Raw genomic sequence first — 20,201 nt, 5'->3', positions numbered from 1 at the left:
GAGATCGAGGGGAGGCAGCATATAGTAAAAGGCCAAGGAGGGGAAGAAAATGCTCAGTGATAATAGTGGTCATTGTAGAGTGGGGCCCTCTTACAAGGTTTGCTATGGGACCCTTACTTCAGCAGCAAAACACTAAATTCCCTTCCATTTCCCTGGCTCCTCCAACACAATGTATGATCCAGCACTGGGTCAGCCGGCTAAACATCTTCATCTTTCTTGCAGCCGGAAGCATTTGCTAAAAAAAATAAAAAGTTTTGTGTCGCCATATTCTGAGAGCCATAACTTATTTTTCTTTTTCTGTCAATTTGCGATTTAAGGACTAAAATTTTGCAGGGTGAGCTGTAGTTTTCACCTATACCATTTTGGGGTACATGCGACTTTTTGATCATTTTTCGGAGAGCGAAAGTGACCAAAAAAACAGCAATTTGCATGTTTTATATATATATATATATATATATATATTGTTCTTTACGGCGTTCACTGAGCGGGTTAAACAACACTATATTGTGATAGTTCGGACTTTTACGGACGCGGCGATACCAGTTATGCTAACTTTTTTATTTTTTTTAACATTGCTTTAGGATAAAAATGGGAAAAGGGGTTTGTTTTTCAGCTTTTAATATTTTTTTTTTTTAGGCACCCCACGATCGCATTGTAGGGGGGGGAGAAATGGCATGTTGGAGGGGGCCACCCCCCTGATTCTATCAATTTGAATGCCTTGGTTGTGATTGACCGCGGCATTTAAGGTGTTAAACGGGTGGAATCAAAGTGATCTTTGATTCCACCTGCCGCAGTGAGGTGTCAGCTGTATTACACAGCCATCACCCGCTGAGTATGAAGTGCTCTCAGCCCATGAGCCCCTTCCATACTTCCCCTTAACGGCTGTCACGTACATGTATGTGGCATGTCATTAAGAGGTTAAAGAAGGTTTATATTAAGGAGCTCCAGTACTCTTTAATTATGCAGCAACCCACATTATAGAGGGATACTGAGAAATGTGACCAGGGAAATTAAATTCTGAATAAATGTAGAGATATTATAAAGTCAGGAATGTTAATCAGACGCAGGTCATTTCCAGCTCCAAGCTATAAAAGAAATGTATAAAAATGAAATAATAATAAATATATCTTATTGAAAAGCATATTTTTGCATTGCAGGGCTATCCTGGAGAAGACAATACTGTAATTGGACCGCAGGGATCCCCAGGTGAACCAGTAGGTTTTTCCCTAAAGAATTTTTGTTTCAGGAGCTTTATTCTCTTCTGTTCGGCCTATAAAACATAAACCTATTGGGCCTCATTTATGAAAATTGTCTACAATGAAAACCGATCCTTGTTGCTCATAGCAACCAATCACAGCACAGCTTTCATTTTGCCAGACAAATTAAAGAAATTTGGGGGGAAAAAGCTGAGCGCCGATTGGTTGTTAAGGGCAACAAGGCCAAACACTATTGTGTTATGTTAATTATAAACCCTTTTATTCTGATGAAAGAAGTACATTAAATGTAAAGTCCAGTACACACTGTATAGAGGGCCCACGGGCAGTACGTGATTGCCTGAACCGTCAGTCTGACCCTGGGTGCCGCTGAGTTACTTCACCTCCTATATTCTTCTTGTTTTAAACGACAGGTTTAGGCGTCCATCACACGCACTTTTTTGTGTGCCACTTTGGAGAATATTGGATCATGCATTTTTTATGGTGTTTTTGGTGGCGTTTTTTGCTAATAGTGTGTTTACTGCCTGCCTTTTTTTTGTGAGATGAAAACGCCACTAAATGATGCAAAAAAATGCCAAAGCCAGGCTTGCTGCAGTTTTAGAAAAAAACAAATAGCCTAAAAAAGTTTTCTTTTTCTTTTTTGTTTTGTTTTAAAAAAGGCACTAAAAAAAAAAAGGCCATGTTTCTAGGGCGTTTTATATTTTCTCATTGAGTTCAAGCTAACGCCACTAAGGCTTCGTTCACATCTGCGTTGGTCTCCCATTCTGACGTTCCAACTGAGATTTCCGTCAGAACAGGACCCTGAACTGACACAAACAGAAATCAGAGGTTTCTGTTTCCATCACTATTGATTTCAGTCGACTACGCTATTACTTCCGGCAAAACGACGGGTCCGGTGCACAATAGACACAAATGGAAACCATGGGCACCGGATCTGTCACCATTGAAAACAATGGTGATGGAAACGGAAACCTCTGGTTTGTGTCTGTTCAGGGTCCCGTTCTGATGGAAATCTCAGATGGAACGTCAGAACGGGACCCCAACACAGTTGTGAATGAAGCCTAAAAGAGTGGTGTTTTCCAAAAATTGCTTTGTGTGAATCTACCCTTAGGCTTTATTCAGACGAACGTGAAAAAGGTCCGTGCAACGCGCGTGATTTGCACGCGCGTTGCACGGACCTATATGTGCCTATGGGGCCGTGCAGACATGTCCGTGAGTTTTGCTCAGCGTGAGTCCGCTGAAAAAAAGTCACGACATGTCCGTTCTTTGGGCGTTTTGCACGCATCACGCACCCATTGAAGTCAATGGGTGCGTGAAAACCACGCATGCCGCACGGAAGCACTTCCGCGTGATTTGCGCAAGAGCTGTCAAAAGGATGAATGTAAACAGAAAAGCACCACGTGCTTTTCTATTTACAAACATCCAAACCGAGTGTCTTTGAGAAGAGTGAACCCGGACAACCGAACCGAACTTCACCTGTTTCGGCCGAACTCGTTTTGGCCGAACCCGGCAAAAAAATTTCCGGTACGCGACGTCCGGATATAGTCACTGTCCAGGGTGCAGAAAGAGTTAAACTGTTTCAGCACCCTGGACAGTGACTTCCGATCCCAATATACATGAACGAGTAAAAAAAAGTTCTGACTTACCGATAACTCCCGGTTTCTTCCTCCAGTCTGACCTCCCGGGATGACAATTCAGTCCAAGTGACAGCTGCAGCCAATCACAGGCCAAGCACAGGCTGCAGCGGTCACATGGACTGCCGCGTCATCCAGGGAGGTGGGGCCAGATGTCAAGAGAGGCGCGTCACCAAGGACGCGTCACCAAGGCAACGGCCGGGAAGTTCTCGGTAAGTACGAACCTCTTTTTTTTTTAACAGGTTGCTAGATATGGTGATCGGAATTCACTGTCGAGGGTGCTGAAAGAGTTACTGCCGATCAGTTAACTCTTTCAGCACCCTGGACAGTGACTGACGTCGGCTAGAATCATCTCTATGATGGCGGCTGCGCGAAAATCACGCAGCCGCGCATCATACACTGATGACACACGGAGCTGGGAAGTGATTTTTGCGCGCGCAAAACGCCATGTTCTTGTGATCCAGCCTTATAGTAAATAATATAACAATTCCAGGAAGGAAGTAAAGTATTTGGATTTCTAGAAGAGCACTCCTCTACTCCCTTAGCGTCCCCATAAAATGATCTGCTGTCTTCTTGTACGATGGTTATAATATATGCATGCTTTGCAACGGGAGTTTTTCATTAATTTGTGTTAACATTGTTAATGGTCAATAATACACTAAAATCCACTGTTCCATGTAGGGTCCTCTTGGAGAACATGGAGACAGGGGCGAACCTGGAGATGAAGGCTATAAGGTAATTCGAAGTAGATATGTGCCCCATTTTATATTTTAGTGACATTAGGGCGCTCATAGCTGCAAAGCCCTCGGGGGCTGAAAAATTATTCACCTTGTTGCAGATATGTTTGTGCCTCTTTAGCGACTAGTGTCCCAAAATTAAAAAATATTGAAATGCTGAATAGATAGAGAGAAAATGTAGCAATTTATGGACCGCTTCACACTGACTAGTAAATCTCCTATATCTGCTACAAGATGCCAAGGTTATTTTGCAATGTTTTTTGTATAGGTGAACTGAATTAGTGTGCCAGCCTGATAAATATTTTGTTTGCAAAATGTTACAATTTAAAGGGTCACTAAATGTTCAACAAACTTCTGACATGTCAGAAGTTTTGATTGGTGGGTATCCGAGCACTGAGACCCCCTACCAAACGCTAAAAAAAAGCGGCAGAAGCGCTCATGTGAGCGCTCAGCTGCTTCGTTTCTATTCGGCTTTTTCCGGAAATCAATGTATTGGAGGACGGACTCATGTAGCGGTTTACAGGCTCATAGACTTTCTTTTGACCTCGTACACCACTCAGAGGAAAGCCAGTCAGAAACTAACACGCATGGCACTCAACCGAGCGCTTCTGCCGTTTTATTTTAGCGATTGGTGGGGGTCTCAGTTCTCAGAAGCTCTTGACATGTTAGAAGTTTGTTGAACATTTCGTTACCCTTTTAAATTTGCAGAAATTGGTATTTGTTTCTGCAGGGTACAGGTTTGACCATAACAGTGGATTTACACGGGGCAGATTTTGATGCAGAAATTTCTGCAAATAAAAATCAGTTCCATTCATCTTAAAGGGGTTGTTTCTGCAGCAGGTGCACAGATTTCTGCAAGTTCCAGTCAAATGAATGGAACTGATTTTCAGACGCAGAAATTTCTGCAGCAAAATCTGTCATGTGTGACTACACCCTTAATATCTGTAAGAAAAATGTGAGACAATGTCATCTTATTTTATAGGGCATAATTGGTGTAGTTGGACCAAGAGGAGCCATTGGACAGCAAGGACCACCAGTAAGTTTCCAATATTTTATTACTTTTTCACTGGTCATTAAAGGGGTCGTTTCATGAATGCAAATGTGTTTTACATAGAAGATAGCCCAGCGATCAGCTGTTCTCCCCAGGTCCAGCTTCTTTCATCCCCAGCGATCAGCTGTTCTCCCCAGGTCCAGCTTCTTTCATCCCCAGTGATCAGCTGTTGACACTGGAGACAGCTTTACCTGCCTCATAGAGGGAGGACCCCCTCAATGACATCCGTATGCCCTGATAGGACACATCAACAAGGATTGTCATCGTGACACTTCCCCTCTAATTTATAGGTTGTCAATAATTGAAATATGGGTAGAATGATGGCACTAGAGATGGTTTCAGAATCAGCCACATATTATTATTTAGGAAAAATATTAGACACAACTACCAATGACTCCATTGTTCTGATTCCCCCATTGGAGGGATTCTTGTCATTGCAAAAACCCTACTATCTCTGTCACGTATGGAAGGGATTAAAAATTTATTGGTGAAGATTTGTCTCAAAGCTCAAATTTTCACAACATTGTTTCAGTCACGGCTTTAAACTGCTGCTCTCTCCCTTCACCATGCTTTACACTGCAGCCCGCTTGTTCACATTGGCCATTGTGTTCAAGCACAAGCATGCCATAATCTCACAAGAATATCAGTATATGGAGAGCGGATTTCTATTACAATGATGACAGAATGAGTATAAACTACAAGCAACTAAACCACTAGTGAGAAAAATAAAGCTATATTAGGTAGTATCTGGCTTAGCATCACAAATGAGCCCGAACATGGGGGATTCAGAAGATCTGTTTTAACACATGAATTTACACATTGTTACTTATATCAATATGTATGCAAACCATTCTCTAACAAATACATTATTACAGTATTTAACATTTTGATTATTATTTTAGGGGGAACCCGGTGATAGAGGTGATCAGGGGCAAAAAGGAGAGCGAGGATTAGCAGTAAGTATTTATATATATATTTTTAAATTTGTTTTATTGAAAAAGAACAAGTTCAAATGCAATCATATTCATACAAAAAAGGGATGCAATACAGTATTATAAAAAGCAACGAGAGTACACAAAAGTAATAACGATTGTATAGAAGTCAGGAGCATATAATAAAATATATATGGAGTTTTATAGATCAAGTTATATTATGCGACAACAGCAAATTTCTAAGATTGATAAACCTGTGTAGAGTGTATAGCGTAAGCGATGAATCACACCAGGAGTCCCAGACCTTGGAGAACTTACATCCTCTATTCTTATACACCAATCTTACATATGGTAATGTGGAGTTTACCAAGGATCTCCACTGAGAACTCGTGAGGGGTCTCGGGTCCATCCACCTAAACGCAGTAGATTTACGAGCCATCAATAAAACTTCCCTTATAAATATCCTTACGTGGTGAGACCACAATTTTTCCGAAAGAATCCCAAAGTAACATACCAAGGCTATGTCCACACAAGCACGCATCGGCCTGGTCGCCGCAGGGAATTCCGGCCGAAAAACCGCACCAAATTGTGGTGCAGTTTTTCAGCCGGAATGTTCGCTGTGGAAATCCTGCAATGAAAAAAAAATAAAAATGTATATACTTCCGACATCGTGACGTTCTGCAGCCCTGGGATGACCTTTCATCCTATGTGACCGCTGCAGCCTGGGATTGGCAGGGGTCACATGAGATGAATTATCATCCTCGGAGGCCGGCCTGGACGAAGGAGCGCAGAATTCTGAGTAAGTATAAGATTTAATTTTTTTCTCCTGAGTTGCGATTTTTGCAGCGAAATGGCAGCTTCTTTCTTGCCACAAAGATTGCAACATATTTTTTTCCGGGTTTTACTTCCCCATCTAAACCAATGTGGAAAATCGGCAACAAAGAAGCAGCGATTACGCAAATACAATTGAAATGCTGCGGATTAAAAAAATGTACAGCAGGTCAATTTCTGAGTGTTTTTTTTCCACTTATCTTTTACGCAGCGTGTGGACAAGATTTGTTCAAATCTGTTCCACTCTGTTGCTACTGTATTGTGCTGCGGATTTTCTGCAACTAAACCTGTTGCGGAAAATCTGCAGTATTTATGCTACATGTGAACTCACCCTTAGGCTGGGTTCACACAACCTATTTTCAGACGTAATGGAGGCGTTTTACGCCTCGAATTACGTCTGAAAAAACGGCTCCAATACGTCGGCAAACACCTGCCCATTACTTTCAATGGGCTTTACGATGTTCTGTGCCGACGACCCGTCATTTTACGCGTCGCTGTCAAAAGACGGCTCGTAAAATTACAGCCTCGTCAAAAGAAGTGCAGGTCACTTCTTGGGACGTTTTTGGAGCGGTTTTCTCATAGACTCCAATGAAAACAGCTCCAAAAACGGGCGTAAGAAAACGCCGCGAAAAACGCAAGTTGCTCAAAAAACTTCTGAAAATCAGGGGCTCTTTTCCCTTGAAAACATCTCCATATTTTGAGACGTTTTTGACTCTACGTGTGAACATACCCTCAAGGTGTTGTAGGCACTGGAGAGTGTAAAACTAGCAATTACCTTTTCCCAAAATGACTGAATCCATGAGCACTCACAAATCATGTGCCAGAAGTCTGACCTAGATACCATAGACTAATCTGTACCGTAGGTAAAACCTAACTTTTATTGATTACCAGTAAGGATATAACAGAACAAACTAACAGTCTATGTTTAAAATTTATACTGCGGTCTAATAGCAAAAATATTAGATATGCGTGTTATAACATTGTTGCAAATTTATATACAACAGAGCAACCTGCATTCTATAAATTAGCTCCGTATAAGTGTAATCCTAGAGAAGCGGCTGCAGTCCACATTCGGATGCCGCTATTAGAAACCCACAAAACATTAAAAACTAAACAGCCCCGCCGACATGTTTTGCGGCTTTTTAATAGCGGCATCCGTATGTGGACTGCAGCCGCTTCTCTATACTTATACGGAGCTAATTGATATTATACTAATAGGAGGCAGGTTGCTCCGTTGCTATGTACACCTTTGAAATAGTTTTGTTTCTTTGTTTTTTTTTCAATAAAAATGTGTATCCGTGTGTTTGGTGCAACTTACTAAATATTTTTTATTAAAACTAATTTTTACTTTTTTAAGATACAGCTGCTTTGTTCTCTGTATACAGAGCAGCTGTATAGTGCGCTGTTATGAACTTAGATATGATCGGTAACACGTAGGACCCGCTGTCACTGAACCTGTCAGTGCCGCTGACCTGACAGATACGGGGCTCAGCGCAAGATACAGCTGCTCTGTATATAGGATACAAAGCAGCTGTATCTCAAAAAGTAACAATTATTTTTAATAAAAAGTAATAAGAAAGTTGCACCGAACACACTGATAGACATATTTATTGAAAAAAATATATATTTTGAGGCTTTTATGCTCCGAAATACGACTGTAAACACTGTGTGTGAACATACCCTTAGGGGTGTGTCTGATGACAAGTTTGTCGACCTTTTCCCACTAACAAGCAGCAGAATTGTGATTGCAGCTCTTGGCTATAATACAGGCTAAATTAATGTAAGATAAGTAAATCAATTTGGTGTTCAAAAGTGTAACTACCCTTTCAGTTTTCTCACCCTAATGGTGCAAATATCCCTGAACTTTCATTTACTCTCGTCATATGATATTCTTCTCATTACAGTACATAGACTCTTGTCCCATACTTTGTGAGGTCAGACCCACTTGTACTGTATTTGTTGCCTAAACTCTAGAAACATTTATATTTCAGGGCACAAAGGGAAAGAAAGGACTGAGAGGAGCAGCTGGCAATCCGGGAATTCCTGTGAGTTGTATGAATATTGTGTATGACAACTTATCTTTCCTTTAAGTTAAATATTATCATAACATCCATTTATTTTCCCCCATGATATCACATTGCAGTCGTACGCTTTATTTAAAGCAGATGTTCCATGTTTTATCTCTAATCAGTAGCAAGAAGCTTGAAATATTTGACCAGTGAGAAAAGGTGTAACTATATGATGGATTATTCCTGTGATCCTATATGGTTAATGACATGGGTCAGTTATATAACGGTATCCACAGAGATATCCTGGTAAATACAGAGCCAATGTAATGTCCGCTAGATCAATCCATAAAACCTCAGAGAGGTTCGTGTATAAAACTTGTCAAATCCCTTTAATGGACTGTATAAGTATAGAAACCCATTGGAAACAACACAAAGGTGACACTTTTTTATATATGTTCCAAAGATAGTTTGGAACATTACCCGGTCCGCTTAATCTAATAGATGCAAAGTCATCTTAAAGGGACAGTTCAATCCCAAACAATACTTCTACAGCAACTAGGGCAACAGCATCCAAATTTGCAAAAATCTATTTTATTTAAAGGCTAACTAAACTTTTATAAAACATTTGACATGTCAGAAGTTTTGATCAGTGGGAGTCCTAGCACTGAGACCCCCACCGATAAAACAAACGGCAGAAGCGCTCAGGTGAGCTCTGTGCCGCTTAGTTTCTGATCGGCTTTTCTCAGAAAGCAAAGCGAGTGGCGTACAGACTCATAGACTTTTTGTTAAGCCCGTACACTGCTCCAAGGAAAGCCGATCAGAAACGAAAAGAGATACAGCGCTCACCTGAGCGCTTTGGCCACTCCGATTTAGGGATCATGGGGGTCTCAGTGCTCAGACCTCCACTGATAAAAATTATGACATGTCAAAAATGATATTAAAATGTAGTTACACTGCCAATATTTTACACCTCGTGCACACGACCGAGTTTGGGCCGTGAAAAACGGTCCGAGTGTTGGCTGGATTTCCCAGCCCGACCACGATACAGGTGAATGGGACTCCTGGCATTATAGACATTTATGATGCTTGGAGTCTCTGCCTCCCCACGGAACTGCTGTTCCGAACTGAACAAAATGGTACAGAGCAGCAGTTCCGCGGGGAGGCAGAGACTCCTAGTATCATAAAATGTCTATGATGCCAGGAGTCCCGTTCACCTTTACTGTGGTCGGGCCGGTAAATCCAGCCAACACTCGGACCATTTTTCATGGTCCGATCTCTGTCTCGTGCAAGAGCACTTACCTAGTGATATAGGAAGGCGACGTTTCATCCCTATAATTGTGAGCCTTTCTCAAGCCTAGGCATTTGCGACATAGACAAATATGCGCCATTCTTCTGTTTCCTATTTTGATGCTAAAACAATTTCTTTACATGACCACCCTGCAGGGCATTGTTGCAGTTGTAGACCTGGATTTTTGTCTCATTTTGTGAACTTATTGCAATTCCAGTTGCTTACAGCGCAGGTTCACATTTTACAGAACTTTAGGGAAACATACAGAGCAGGGTAAAAGTAATGTATGTGTAATATACCATGGTTGTTGCCTTGCTTTAAACTCCATAACAAAAACTGGGAACAAACAATCCTCAGGTAATGGACTTCACTGTTTCTTCATGTAGTCAGAACCCTCATTATATGTGTACATAATCTGTTTTTTCTACCCAAGGGAAAACAAGGTGAACTAGGATTAAGAGGTGCGGATGGGTACCCTGGGTCTGATTCCGTCGTTGGATTTCCTGGAAAACCTGGATTGCCTGGAAAATCGGGGATACCTGTGAGTATTGTGCACATTATGTGGTATATCTGAAGCCTTGGCATTATGCATTGTAGATTTCCTGTAGGGTTTTTAATACAACAATGGGAAACGAAAAAAGTTTGGCCGAACCAACTCTCCGGCATATGTACCTATTCATAGTTAGGCAGATGCCAGGACACATTGTACTGGGGGGAAAAGGGGTATATTCCCTTCGTGGGTAATGGTGCTCTTCACTCCACTGGCCATGCCATAGCAGTGGGTACTTCAATATGTACCACCTGACCCAAACTGCACAGAGAAAACCGTCATTTATCAAATCGTTCTGCCACCGTCTGCATCTCAGCACACTGTACAGAGCAAATTATAAAGTGGTGTCCACTGGGGGGGATGTCAATGTGACTGTCACCCAAGGACCTACATAAGAGCCAGCCCTATATGTGTCATAACAAAAGTGAGAAGTGTCTGAACGGCCACATCATGTATTGCCCTCATAGCACTTCTGGTTGGCTGGGAGTGCTCAGGGTCCCTCATTTACATAGAAGACACACAATACCCCCCTCCCCCCGGCTTTTAGTGGGTTACGATGCTTCAACTAGCCTTCCTTTAATGGGGTTTCTTATAGATTCCATAAAATAAAGAGCTGATGACAAGTGCTCCTTAATCTTCTGCTCACGTATTTTGAAGCAGACCCCCCCCCCTGTATGGTAATCCGTGCCGGGGCTGTTTACTATCATCTTAGTTTTTGTTTATTGCAGGGATGTGAGATGTATGTCACATCTGACATATAAAGTGCAAAATGAAAGGGTCTTCTCCGTGTTTTGCCAGTGATGAGGGAAGTTCACATGTTTTGTGTTTGAAATTATATCAAATCCATGTATCACTTCTTTCATTTTATCCAGAAATAATCCCCCGGCTGTTTTGATGTTTCCATAAAAGTTATGGGAAAACTTCTTTTAACTTTTTGTCTGTTTAGTTGTTTGTTTTGGAACAAACCTTATGAAATAAAATGTTTGCAACTGCAAACTCACAAAAAAAACCTGAGTTTTATTAGATGGTATGACAGAACATCTGCGTAAAACATGCAGCCGTCCTCCTGTCCTATCAGAAGGTTTTTTTTTATGAACCATTGAAGAGTATTTCTCCCTAAAATAAGAAAAAAAAACTCACTTGCAAGTCTTAAGGGGCTGTACGGGATAACAAGATAAGAAATCATGGCCTGCCTTTTTTTCCAGAAACAGCGTCACACTTGTCTATAGGTGGGTTTTGGTATTGCAGCTCAAACTCATTCAAGTAAATGGGGTTGCATTGCAATATCAGACACCGCTCATGAACAACAGCGGTGCTGCACGTTTCTGGGGGAAAATAATCTGACCCCTATTTCTAGACTTGTACAACCCCTTTAAGTTGTTAAATTGTATTCTGACATCTCTTAAAATTATCTGTTTTTCGGAAAGCTGTCTGACAACCCCTATGGAAGGGTTACAGCTCCCACAGGGCTTGTCACCCAGCTTTCTAAAATTGTTGAGCAACAAATCTACAAAGTTGTGAAATAATAAAGGAGCAAGGATGTCTCACTCCATAGCTAGGCATATTTGCCATTCAAGAGCTTGGGAAAGATTGGTAATGGTGAGCATATTGGTTGTTAACACCCTATTCCAGAAACCCAATGTTTTACTAATTTTATGTATTTAATAACTGTAGGGTGAAAGAGGAATCCTAGGACTCACTGGTTTGGCTGGATTACCTGGTCGACAGGGACTAAAGGGTTCTCCTGGCCTTCAAGGAAGTGAGGGACGACCAGGACCTAAGGTATTGCAGTTCTATTTGTATACACATTTTACTATTGTGATAGATAATGTGGGTCACATAAGTACAATTTCAATTAATTACTTTCTTTTTTTTAACTTTTTGAGGGGGAGACAGGACTACTTGGTTACCCAGGAAAATCAAGCTCAAGGGGTTTACCTGGAGCTGAAGGAGACCAAGGACCAAAGGGTGAAAGTGGCTTAAAGGGGCTTCTGGTAAACATCTAGGACTACTACTCTACTTGAAAATTATGATATAATGAATACAGAATATTCAACCATTGTGTTTTTATAGGGAGATGATGGTGATCAAGGTCTCATGGGGTTCCAAGGGTTCCCTGGCCCAAAGGTACAAAATGATTTATTTGCTCTTCTAAGTTGTAATACTGATGTGAGGAGGGCCGGAGTAGTAGTTGGTAACATTTTGTAATAATGCTGAATTTACCCAGACACTTTTTCTTGTTCGGGGTGGAGTTACCTATTTTCAATAAAACTTGTTTCACAGGGTCCTTCTGGTGACATTGGTCTAGTGGGTATCACCGGTCCTAAAGGTCCTCCTGGTCAAGCTGTAAGTATATTTAATAGCTCTCTCATTTTAAATATTTTGCCATTTTCTTGAGTAATAGATCACATTTTTCTTTAATATGTTTTTATTAAATACTCATTATTTTTATAGAACCAATGTATTTCACACTTCCGTTCAGAGATTGTCATCACTTACATCATGTCCCTGTTACCAGTGGGACTCACGGTCTATCTCAAACACATTTATTCTTTCACAAAACCAAAAATGTCTATTAAACCAAATCAGAACACAAATATTCCAAAATAATATTTGGAAATAATCTTTATTGGTGCCCAGTGAATGACCATTTAATATATATGTTTTTTATACTGTTTTATACAATGTCTGGTAATAATTGTAGGGGGGTAATTTGTCCTTGACTGGGGACAAATAAATATTATTTGCAAATAATATTTTTGAATATTTGTGTTCTAATTTGGCTTGATAAACATTTTTGGTTTTGTGGTAGATATATTTATGTCTTATGCTTTTGATATAGGCTCAGGAATTATATAGGTTACATTTAATCTACCAGCATCAGAGGCGTAACTACCGCCGTAGCAGCCGTAGCGGCTGCTACGGAGCCCGCGGCATGAGGGGGCCCGTGTCGCCCGCCGGCACGGGCCCCCACCATGGCCGGAGGCTCCGCTAGCAGCCACTATGGCTGCTACAGCGCGACGCCACTTAACACTACGGCAGAGCAGGGAGTTATCTCCCCGCTCTGCCATTAAACAAAAGACATGTATCCCCTATCCACAGGATAGGGGATACATGTGTGATCGTTTGCAGCGATAAGGAGAACAGGGGACTGAAAGTCCCCTGAAGTTCTGCATCACAAACCTCAGACTTCCGGGGTCTGTGTCGGCAGCTCCATAGAAATGAATGGAGCGCCGGTCGCGCTTGTGCGCATGCGTGACCCGCGCTCCTTTCATTTTTATTGAGCTGCGCAGACGCCGGAAGTCAGAGGTTAGTCATGGAGAACTACAGGGGACTTTCAATCCCCCGTTCTCCCTATCAATGCCAGCGATCACACATGTATCCCCTATCCTGTGGATAGGGAATGCATGTTATTTGTAGGACACACTGTAGGTCGCATTTTTTTGGGGGGTTGGGGACGCTGTATGGCGTTCCCTACAGGGGGGGCTGTATGGCGTTCCCTACAGGGGGGGCTGTATGGTGTTCCCTGCAGGGGGGTGGCTGTATGGCGTTCCCTGCGCGGGGGGCTGTATGGCGTTCCCTGCGGGGGGGGCTGTATGGCGTTCCCTGCAGGGGGGGCTGTATGGCATTCTCTACAGGGGGGGCCGTATGGCGTTATCTACAGGGGGGGAGCTGTATGGCGTTCCCTGCGGGGGGGGGGGGCTGTATGGCGTTCCCTGCGGGGGGGGGGGCTGTATGGCGTTCCCTGCGGGGGGGGCTGTATGGCGTTCCCTGCGGGGGGGGGGCTGTATGGCGTTCCCTGCGGGGGGGGCTGTATGGCGTTCCCTGCGGGGGGGGCTGTATGGCGTTCCCTACAGGGGGGCTGTATGGAGCGAATGCGATACAGCCCCCACTGTAGAGAACGCCATACAGCCCCCACTGTAGATAAGGCCACACAGCCCCCCCCCCCCCGCAGGGAACGCCATACAGCCCCCCCCCCCCCCCGCAGGGAAACTCCATACAGCCTCCCCCTGTAGATAACGCCATACAGACCCACTTGTAGATAACGCCATACAGCCCCCCTGTAGATAACGCCATACAGCCCCCCCCCCCTGTAGATGGCGCCATACAGCCCCCTCTGTAGATATCTACAAAGGGGGCTGTATGGCGTTATCTACAGGGGGGGCTGTATGGCGTTATCTACAGGGGGGCTGTATGGCGCTATCTACAAGGGGGACTGTATGGCGCCATCTACAGGGGGGCTGTATGGCGTTATCTACAGGGGGGGGCTGTAAAAAATGCACTATCTACAAGGGGGGGGGGGGGGGTTGTGTGACACCCAGGGGAGGGGGGGCCCCAGTCAAAAGTTTGCTATGGGGCCGTCTTTCCTAGTTACGCCCCTGACCAGCATGTTATTGAAGTGTGGGATGACACACAAACAAGCACAGGGAGAACATACAAAATACATGCAGATGTATATCTTGGTCAAATTCAAACCCAGTGCCCCTAAACAACGCTGCGAAGCACTGAGCCACACTATTATATAATCGGACCCCCTATAGGAATGAGACTGACCAAATTGTCAAAGATCCAAGCAGAGATGTAACTTGAAGTACCTAGGCCCAATGTAAAATCTGTGCCAGGCTACAAACTGCAAGGTTTGCACGTACCAAAGAGGCAGCCAATGTGGCTGCTATGTGGCCCTTTGTGGGAGGGGCCAAGCCACTTTGCTATAAGGTGGCAAGAACCTGTGCAGGACTCTCCAATACATGGGAACGCCATTGTTTGCAAACAGTAGGTGGGGAATTGATTTAAAGCCGGCCATACACATAAGGGCCTGTTCACATCAGCGTTGCCCTTCCGTTGAGGGATTCCGTCAGAGGTTTCCGTCGGGTTAACCCCTCAACGGAAAGGCAAACGGAAACCTTAGCTTCCGTTTGCATTGCCACTGATCTCAATGGTGACGGAAACGTTGCTAAAGGTTTCGGTTTGTCACCATTGTGACAGGGTTCCGTTGTTTTGACAAAATCAATAGCGCAGTCGACAGCGCTATTGATTCCGTCACAAACTACGGAACCCTGCTGATGTGAACACAGCCTTTGATATATGTTGGCCGAACACATGGCGGCATGAAGTTCAACATTCATGATCTTTTTGTTCGTTAGTAGATAAGCCGCTGCCAGAGGAGTCTTTCAGCGTCTTTCCCTATTGAAAACATATGCACGCTTGGCCAAGCCTCTCGTGCATGTTTATGGGGGGAGTCTTAACGTACATGTGTATGGGGGAGTCAGAAGGAATAGCTGTCGGCAATCAATCGGCCAACAGCTATCTAAAGTGTCATGAAACGGGTGTGGAGGAAGAAACAAGCACTAGGCCTTTCTGCCCTGGGTGACAAAACCCAGCAGCATAATAGTAGGGACTAGTTTGATCTTTGCTATGTCACCACTTCTCTATGTATACCACTGCTCAGCTGTTATGTGCTATTCATAGTACTGCTCTGCACCCTCCATTTTTACACCCCCGGATCCAAGTGGATCTATGATAAAGGATGCTGTAGGATGGCCCTTTGGAGTAATCATCCTTTGACTAAATCTGTCAGTGTTAGAAGAAGTCGAGGGCTGCGCTAACATGTCTCTCAACTCTACAAGCATTATATAGAAAACAATGACTGCTCATTTACTTTATTGTGCATCCATAATAGATTATCTGAAGTGGCTTTATGGAAAACACACATCTACATTGCAGTTTCACTTCTGCAAATCGGGAATCCCCTCAGCAGAAAGAACCCCTCATGTGATCAGCTAATGGCAGGGGGATTTGAAATGTTTGAAGGGGTTGTCAAAACCCAATAATACCTTTAAAGGGAAACTGTCACCAAGATCTGACCAAGATCTAACCCCCCCAAACCAAGTATAGTTTAAAGTGTTTAAAAAAGCATGCGTACCAGAGCCCCAATAATGACTAACAGGTGCCCTTGTACCTCTACAATGTTTCCCCAAAGTTTCTCCGCGCTGTATGGTAAGGAGAAGAAATTAGTCCGCTGTTTGTTTTTGGCTAGAGAAGAGTCTGGCGTTCTCCTAACAGTCACAGTTAACCACACCTCCTCTTCCATGATTGACAGCCGGCCCCCTGCCTACTACAAATCAAATCCTGCACATGCCCATTCAGTGAACTCACCGGCGCATGCGCAGAATACTGCCCACCAGTCCCCTGTAGCTTCAATGTGGGACTGCACATGCGCCGGGTCAGCTGACACCATGTCGTTGGATCCCACCCACTGCGAAAATTGGAGGACGTCGGCGGACCGGCGCTGTTGTCAATCATCGTCATGGAGGCAGGGCTACAGCATGGAGAGAGCAGCCCTGATGACATTGAACAGTTCATTTACATAGAGGGCAGGAAAACGTCAACGGTGGATTACACCGATACATCGACGACTTTACAAAAGTAAAAAAACACTGGTATACTATGCAATTAGTACTGAAAGGTACTGGCGTTTGATAGGGGGTAAATGCTGGTGACAGGTTCACTTTAATGTTAGGATACTATGTATCTGTGTCACTTCTACAAAAATACAAAATGTCAACAGCTAAATGAATTGTGTTCAATTATAAGATTTTATGTTTTTGTAAAGGGAAACCGTGGTCCCGTAGGTACTGCTGGAATAATAGGACCCACAGGCAATCTGGTGAGTGTTGATAAATGTTATTTCATAATCTGCATTTCAGTGGAACCTTAGAGGTTGCAAGTTTTTGTATGTGACAGAAGTCACCATTTCGTGGTTTGTCGGTACTGGTTGCAAAAATTAGGGGTTCAGCATCCCAAGTGATCAAGTTTCCAAAAGATAAAGATTCTCTAGAATAACAGTTTGCAAATGTGCTAATAGTTATTCTACAGAAAATGTGCAACAGATAAAAACTAGTACACATAAAAAAGTTCTGCTTATACAAATCAGAAAATCAGATGGAAAAATAACAACTGCAATCTGATTGGTTACTGAGGGTCTTTACTCTGCACTACTATTTTTTTTTTTTTTATACATGAGGCTCAATTTAAAACTGGCCTTGTTGTCCTTACCAACCAATCAGCGGTCCGCTTTCCTTTTCTAAACTCTGAAAAAATCAAAGCTGCACTGTGATTGGTTGCCATGGGGAACAGGGCCTGTGTATTCTGTTAGACAGTTTTGATAAATGAGACCCAATATGGGAGATTTATCAAAAATAGTTCAAAGAAAAACAGCAACCAGTTTGCTGCTTTCATTTTCCGACGTAGCATCCTAAACAAAAGAGAGATTTCCAGGAATAAAGATCTCTGAGCATTGCCATAGAGGTTTGGGTACCACAACCCCACTGTTCTGGAAATTATTGGTGGTCTGAGCTCATAGACTTAACCAATATGACCTTATGACGTGTATCTGACATTTTAGAAGATCAATTTTTCCAGGCTTCCCCTTTAAAGGCTATGTACACCTTTTGAAAAGATATATATGTGTGTGTGTGTGTGTGTGTGTGTGTGTGTGTGTGTGTGTGTGTGTGTGTGTGTGAGTGTGTGTATATATATGTATGTATGTATGTTGTGTGTATGTATATGTGGGTGTGTTTATTTTTATATATATATATATATATATATGTGTGTGTGTGTATCAATGTGTTTGGTGCAACTTTGTAATCTTTATCAAAAATTATTTTTACTTTTTCAGATACAGTTTCTTTGTATTCTGCACACAGAGCAGCTGTATATTGCGCTGAAACCTGTATCAGGTCAGCGGCACTGGCTGGTTCAGTGACAGCGGTTCCTGCATGTTATGAACTCAGATGTGATCAATAACCGCTCGATCCTGCGTGTCAGAGATTTGCAGGATCCGCTGTCACTGAACTCGTCAGTCACACTGACCTGACGGGTTCCGGTCTCAGCGCAAGATACAGCTGCTCTGTATACAGAATACAAAGCAGCTGTATCTGAAAAAGTAAAAATAATTTTTAATAAAAAGTAATTACAAAGTTGCACCAAACACACTGATACAGGGTTTTATTTTTATTAATTAAAAAATAAATTTTCAAAGGTGTACATATCCTTTAAGTAATATGGTTTTCTTCCATCTGATGTAATGGGAGATATTCACCTTCAGTTGACCATCGTGTATAAATTGATAAAAAAAACATAGACATCTGTATGTTGTGCAATGTAAGAATCTCAAACTTTGTATTCAAAAAGGACAAAGTGTAAATGATAACACATGTCTATACAGCACAAATAGATCATGACATACAGAACATTTCCAAGATAAATAAAATGAAATATTTCAGTATCTGGGTCTTCAACATTAATTCAGGACATATATTTAAGGGGTTGGGGCCATGGAGACGGTCTCTGAACATACACGTGCCTCACGTACCTATCATTTACAGGCTGCAATATGTTTATTCATATTTTAAAATTTTTGCCATTTAAGGTTGATTGTACTTTCATGTTTTACCCATGTTGGGGGGAAGGGGGGGCTATTGTAAGTTCACATATGGCCGTAGGCACGTCCATAGAGATTTGTGCATGTATCCGGTCCATAGGTCTACCGTGTGAATAAGACATATGTAAGTAAAATCTGCATATTCAGCCTTATTGAAATAAAGATGGTGCTTCATTTTTAGGGACATCGAGGTGAAAAGGGAACAAAAGGCGAAATGGTAAAATAAATATGGTGATGAGACTGTACATGTTGGGGATTATGTGTATGTTAAATGGTGGTGTTATATTCAGGGTAGAATAAAGATGGTGTTGATATTGGATTGGAAGCGCTTGTTATCTTTCCTCTACTTGACCCTGTTCACACTTGAATTATTTATTAGGTGTCTATCAGGGTTTATGGTATTTTTGATAGTAAGGGTAGCTTAGTCTGCAGCGCTATTTTTACTGTAAACCTCATGGACATCATTAGTCAGTAATGTTAAAAATAGATGTGGCATAGCTGTCATGACACCGTTATTAATGGAAGTCATGAAACTAGTGTGAACAGAGCCTTACGCTCTCCTGGCTGTAGAATTAGGCAATGGAATAGGACATGTATGGGCCGTAAATTTAACATGGAAAAATGTAAATATTACCCTAATAACACATAGGCAATTTATTAAAGAGCATCTGACAGATTTTTTACGCATTTATAAAATGCCAATTTTAGGGGTTGACTTCCCATGTCATGCTAATTAGAGAATAATCTTGCTCGGACACTGTGTCCGTCCGCTTACTAGCTGATAAAGGAAGCTTTGTTTGTCTTGGGACAGCAGCTTAGGAATGTATAGCCGCAGCTCTCAGTGTCTATTAGGCTTCGTTCACATCTGCGTCAGGACTCCTTTCATGGGTTCCGTCTGAGCTTTCTGTCAGGGGAACCCATGAACGGAATCCAAACTAAAACAAACGGAAACCATAGGTTTCCGTTTGCATCACCATTGATTTCAATGGTGACGGATCCGGTGCAAATGGTTTCTGTTTGTCTCCGTTGTGTAGGGTTCCGTCATTTTGAAGGAATACATACCGTAGTCGACTGCGCTATTCATTCCGTCAAAACGTCGGAACCCTTACACAACGATGACAAACGGAAACCATTTGCATCGGATCCGTCACCATTGAAATCAATGGTGATGCAAACGGAAACACATGGTTTCCGTTTGTTTCAGTTTGGATTCCGTTCATGGGTTCCCCTGATGGAAAGCTAAGATGGAACCCATGAACGGAGTTCAGGTGGAGATGTGAATGAAGCCTTACCAGTTCAACTTATATAACCTAGTGACAGGTCCTCTTTAACCCATTCTCAGCATCTTGTAAATGCTCCTGTTTGAGGTGCAAGGTGTGTGTGTGTGTGTGTGTGTGTGTGTGTGTGTGTGTGTGTGTGTGTGTGTGTGTGTGTGTGTGTGTGTGTGTGTGTGTGTGTGTGTGTGTGTGTGTGTGTGTGTGTGTGTGTGTGTGTGTGTGTGTGTGTGTGTGT

General features: G+C 42.6%; 1 protein-coding gene across 2 annotated transcripts in view; it reads left to right on the top strand.

The window, feature by feature from the left end:
- Positions 1–20,201, top strand: part of COL24A1 (collagen type XXIV alpha 1 chain) — a 227,094-nt gene that overhangs the window by 192,999 nt on the left and 13,894 nt on the right. For both annotated transcript variants that reach the window (XM_075832949.1, XM_075832950.1), the window contains exons 42-53: positions 1,158–1,214; positions 3,530–3,583; positions 4,568–4,621; positions 5,539–5,592; positions 8,391–8,444; positions 10,130–10,237; positions 11,921–12,028; positions 12,133–12,240; positions 12,320–12,373; positions 12,530–12,592; positions 16,860–16,913; positions 18,871–18,906. In XM_075832949.1, the coding sequence (XP_075689064.1) occupies positions 1,158–1,214; positions 3,530–3,583; positions 4,568–4,621; positions 5,539–5,592; positions 8,391–8,444; positions 10,130–10,237; positions 11,921–12,028; positions 12,133–12,240; positions 12,320–12,373; positions 12,530–12,592; positions 16,860–16,913; positions 18,871–18,906 (804 nt within the window). The remainder of the gene's footprint in view (positions 1–1,157; positions 1,215–3,529; positions 3,584–4,567; positions 4,622–5,538; positions 5,593–8,390; positions 8,445–10,129; positions 10,238–11,920; positions 12,029–12,132; positions 12,241–12,319; positions 12,374–12,529; positions 12,593–16,859; positions 16,914–18,870; positions 18,907–20,201) is intronic.

Source organism: Rhinoderma darwinii, chromosome 7 (assembly GCF_050947455.1).
Source record: "Rhinoderma darwinii isolate aRhiDar2 chromosome 7, aRhiDar2.hap1, whole genome shotgun sequence".
Classification (NCBI taxonomy): domain Eukaryota; kingdom Metazoa; phylum Chordata; class Amphibia; order Anura; family Rhinodermatidae; genus Rhinoderma; species Rhinoderma darwinii.
This window is presented reverse-complemented; position numbering and strand designations above follow the sequence as displayed.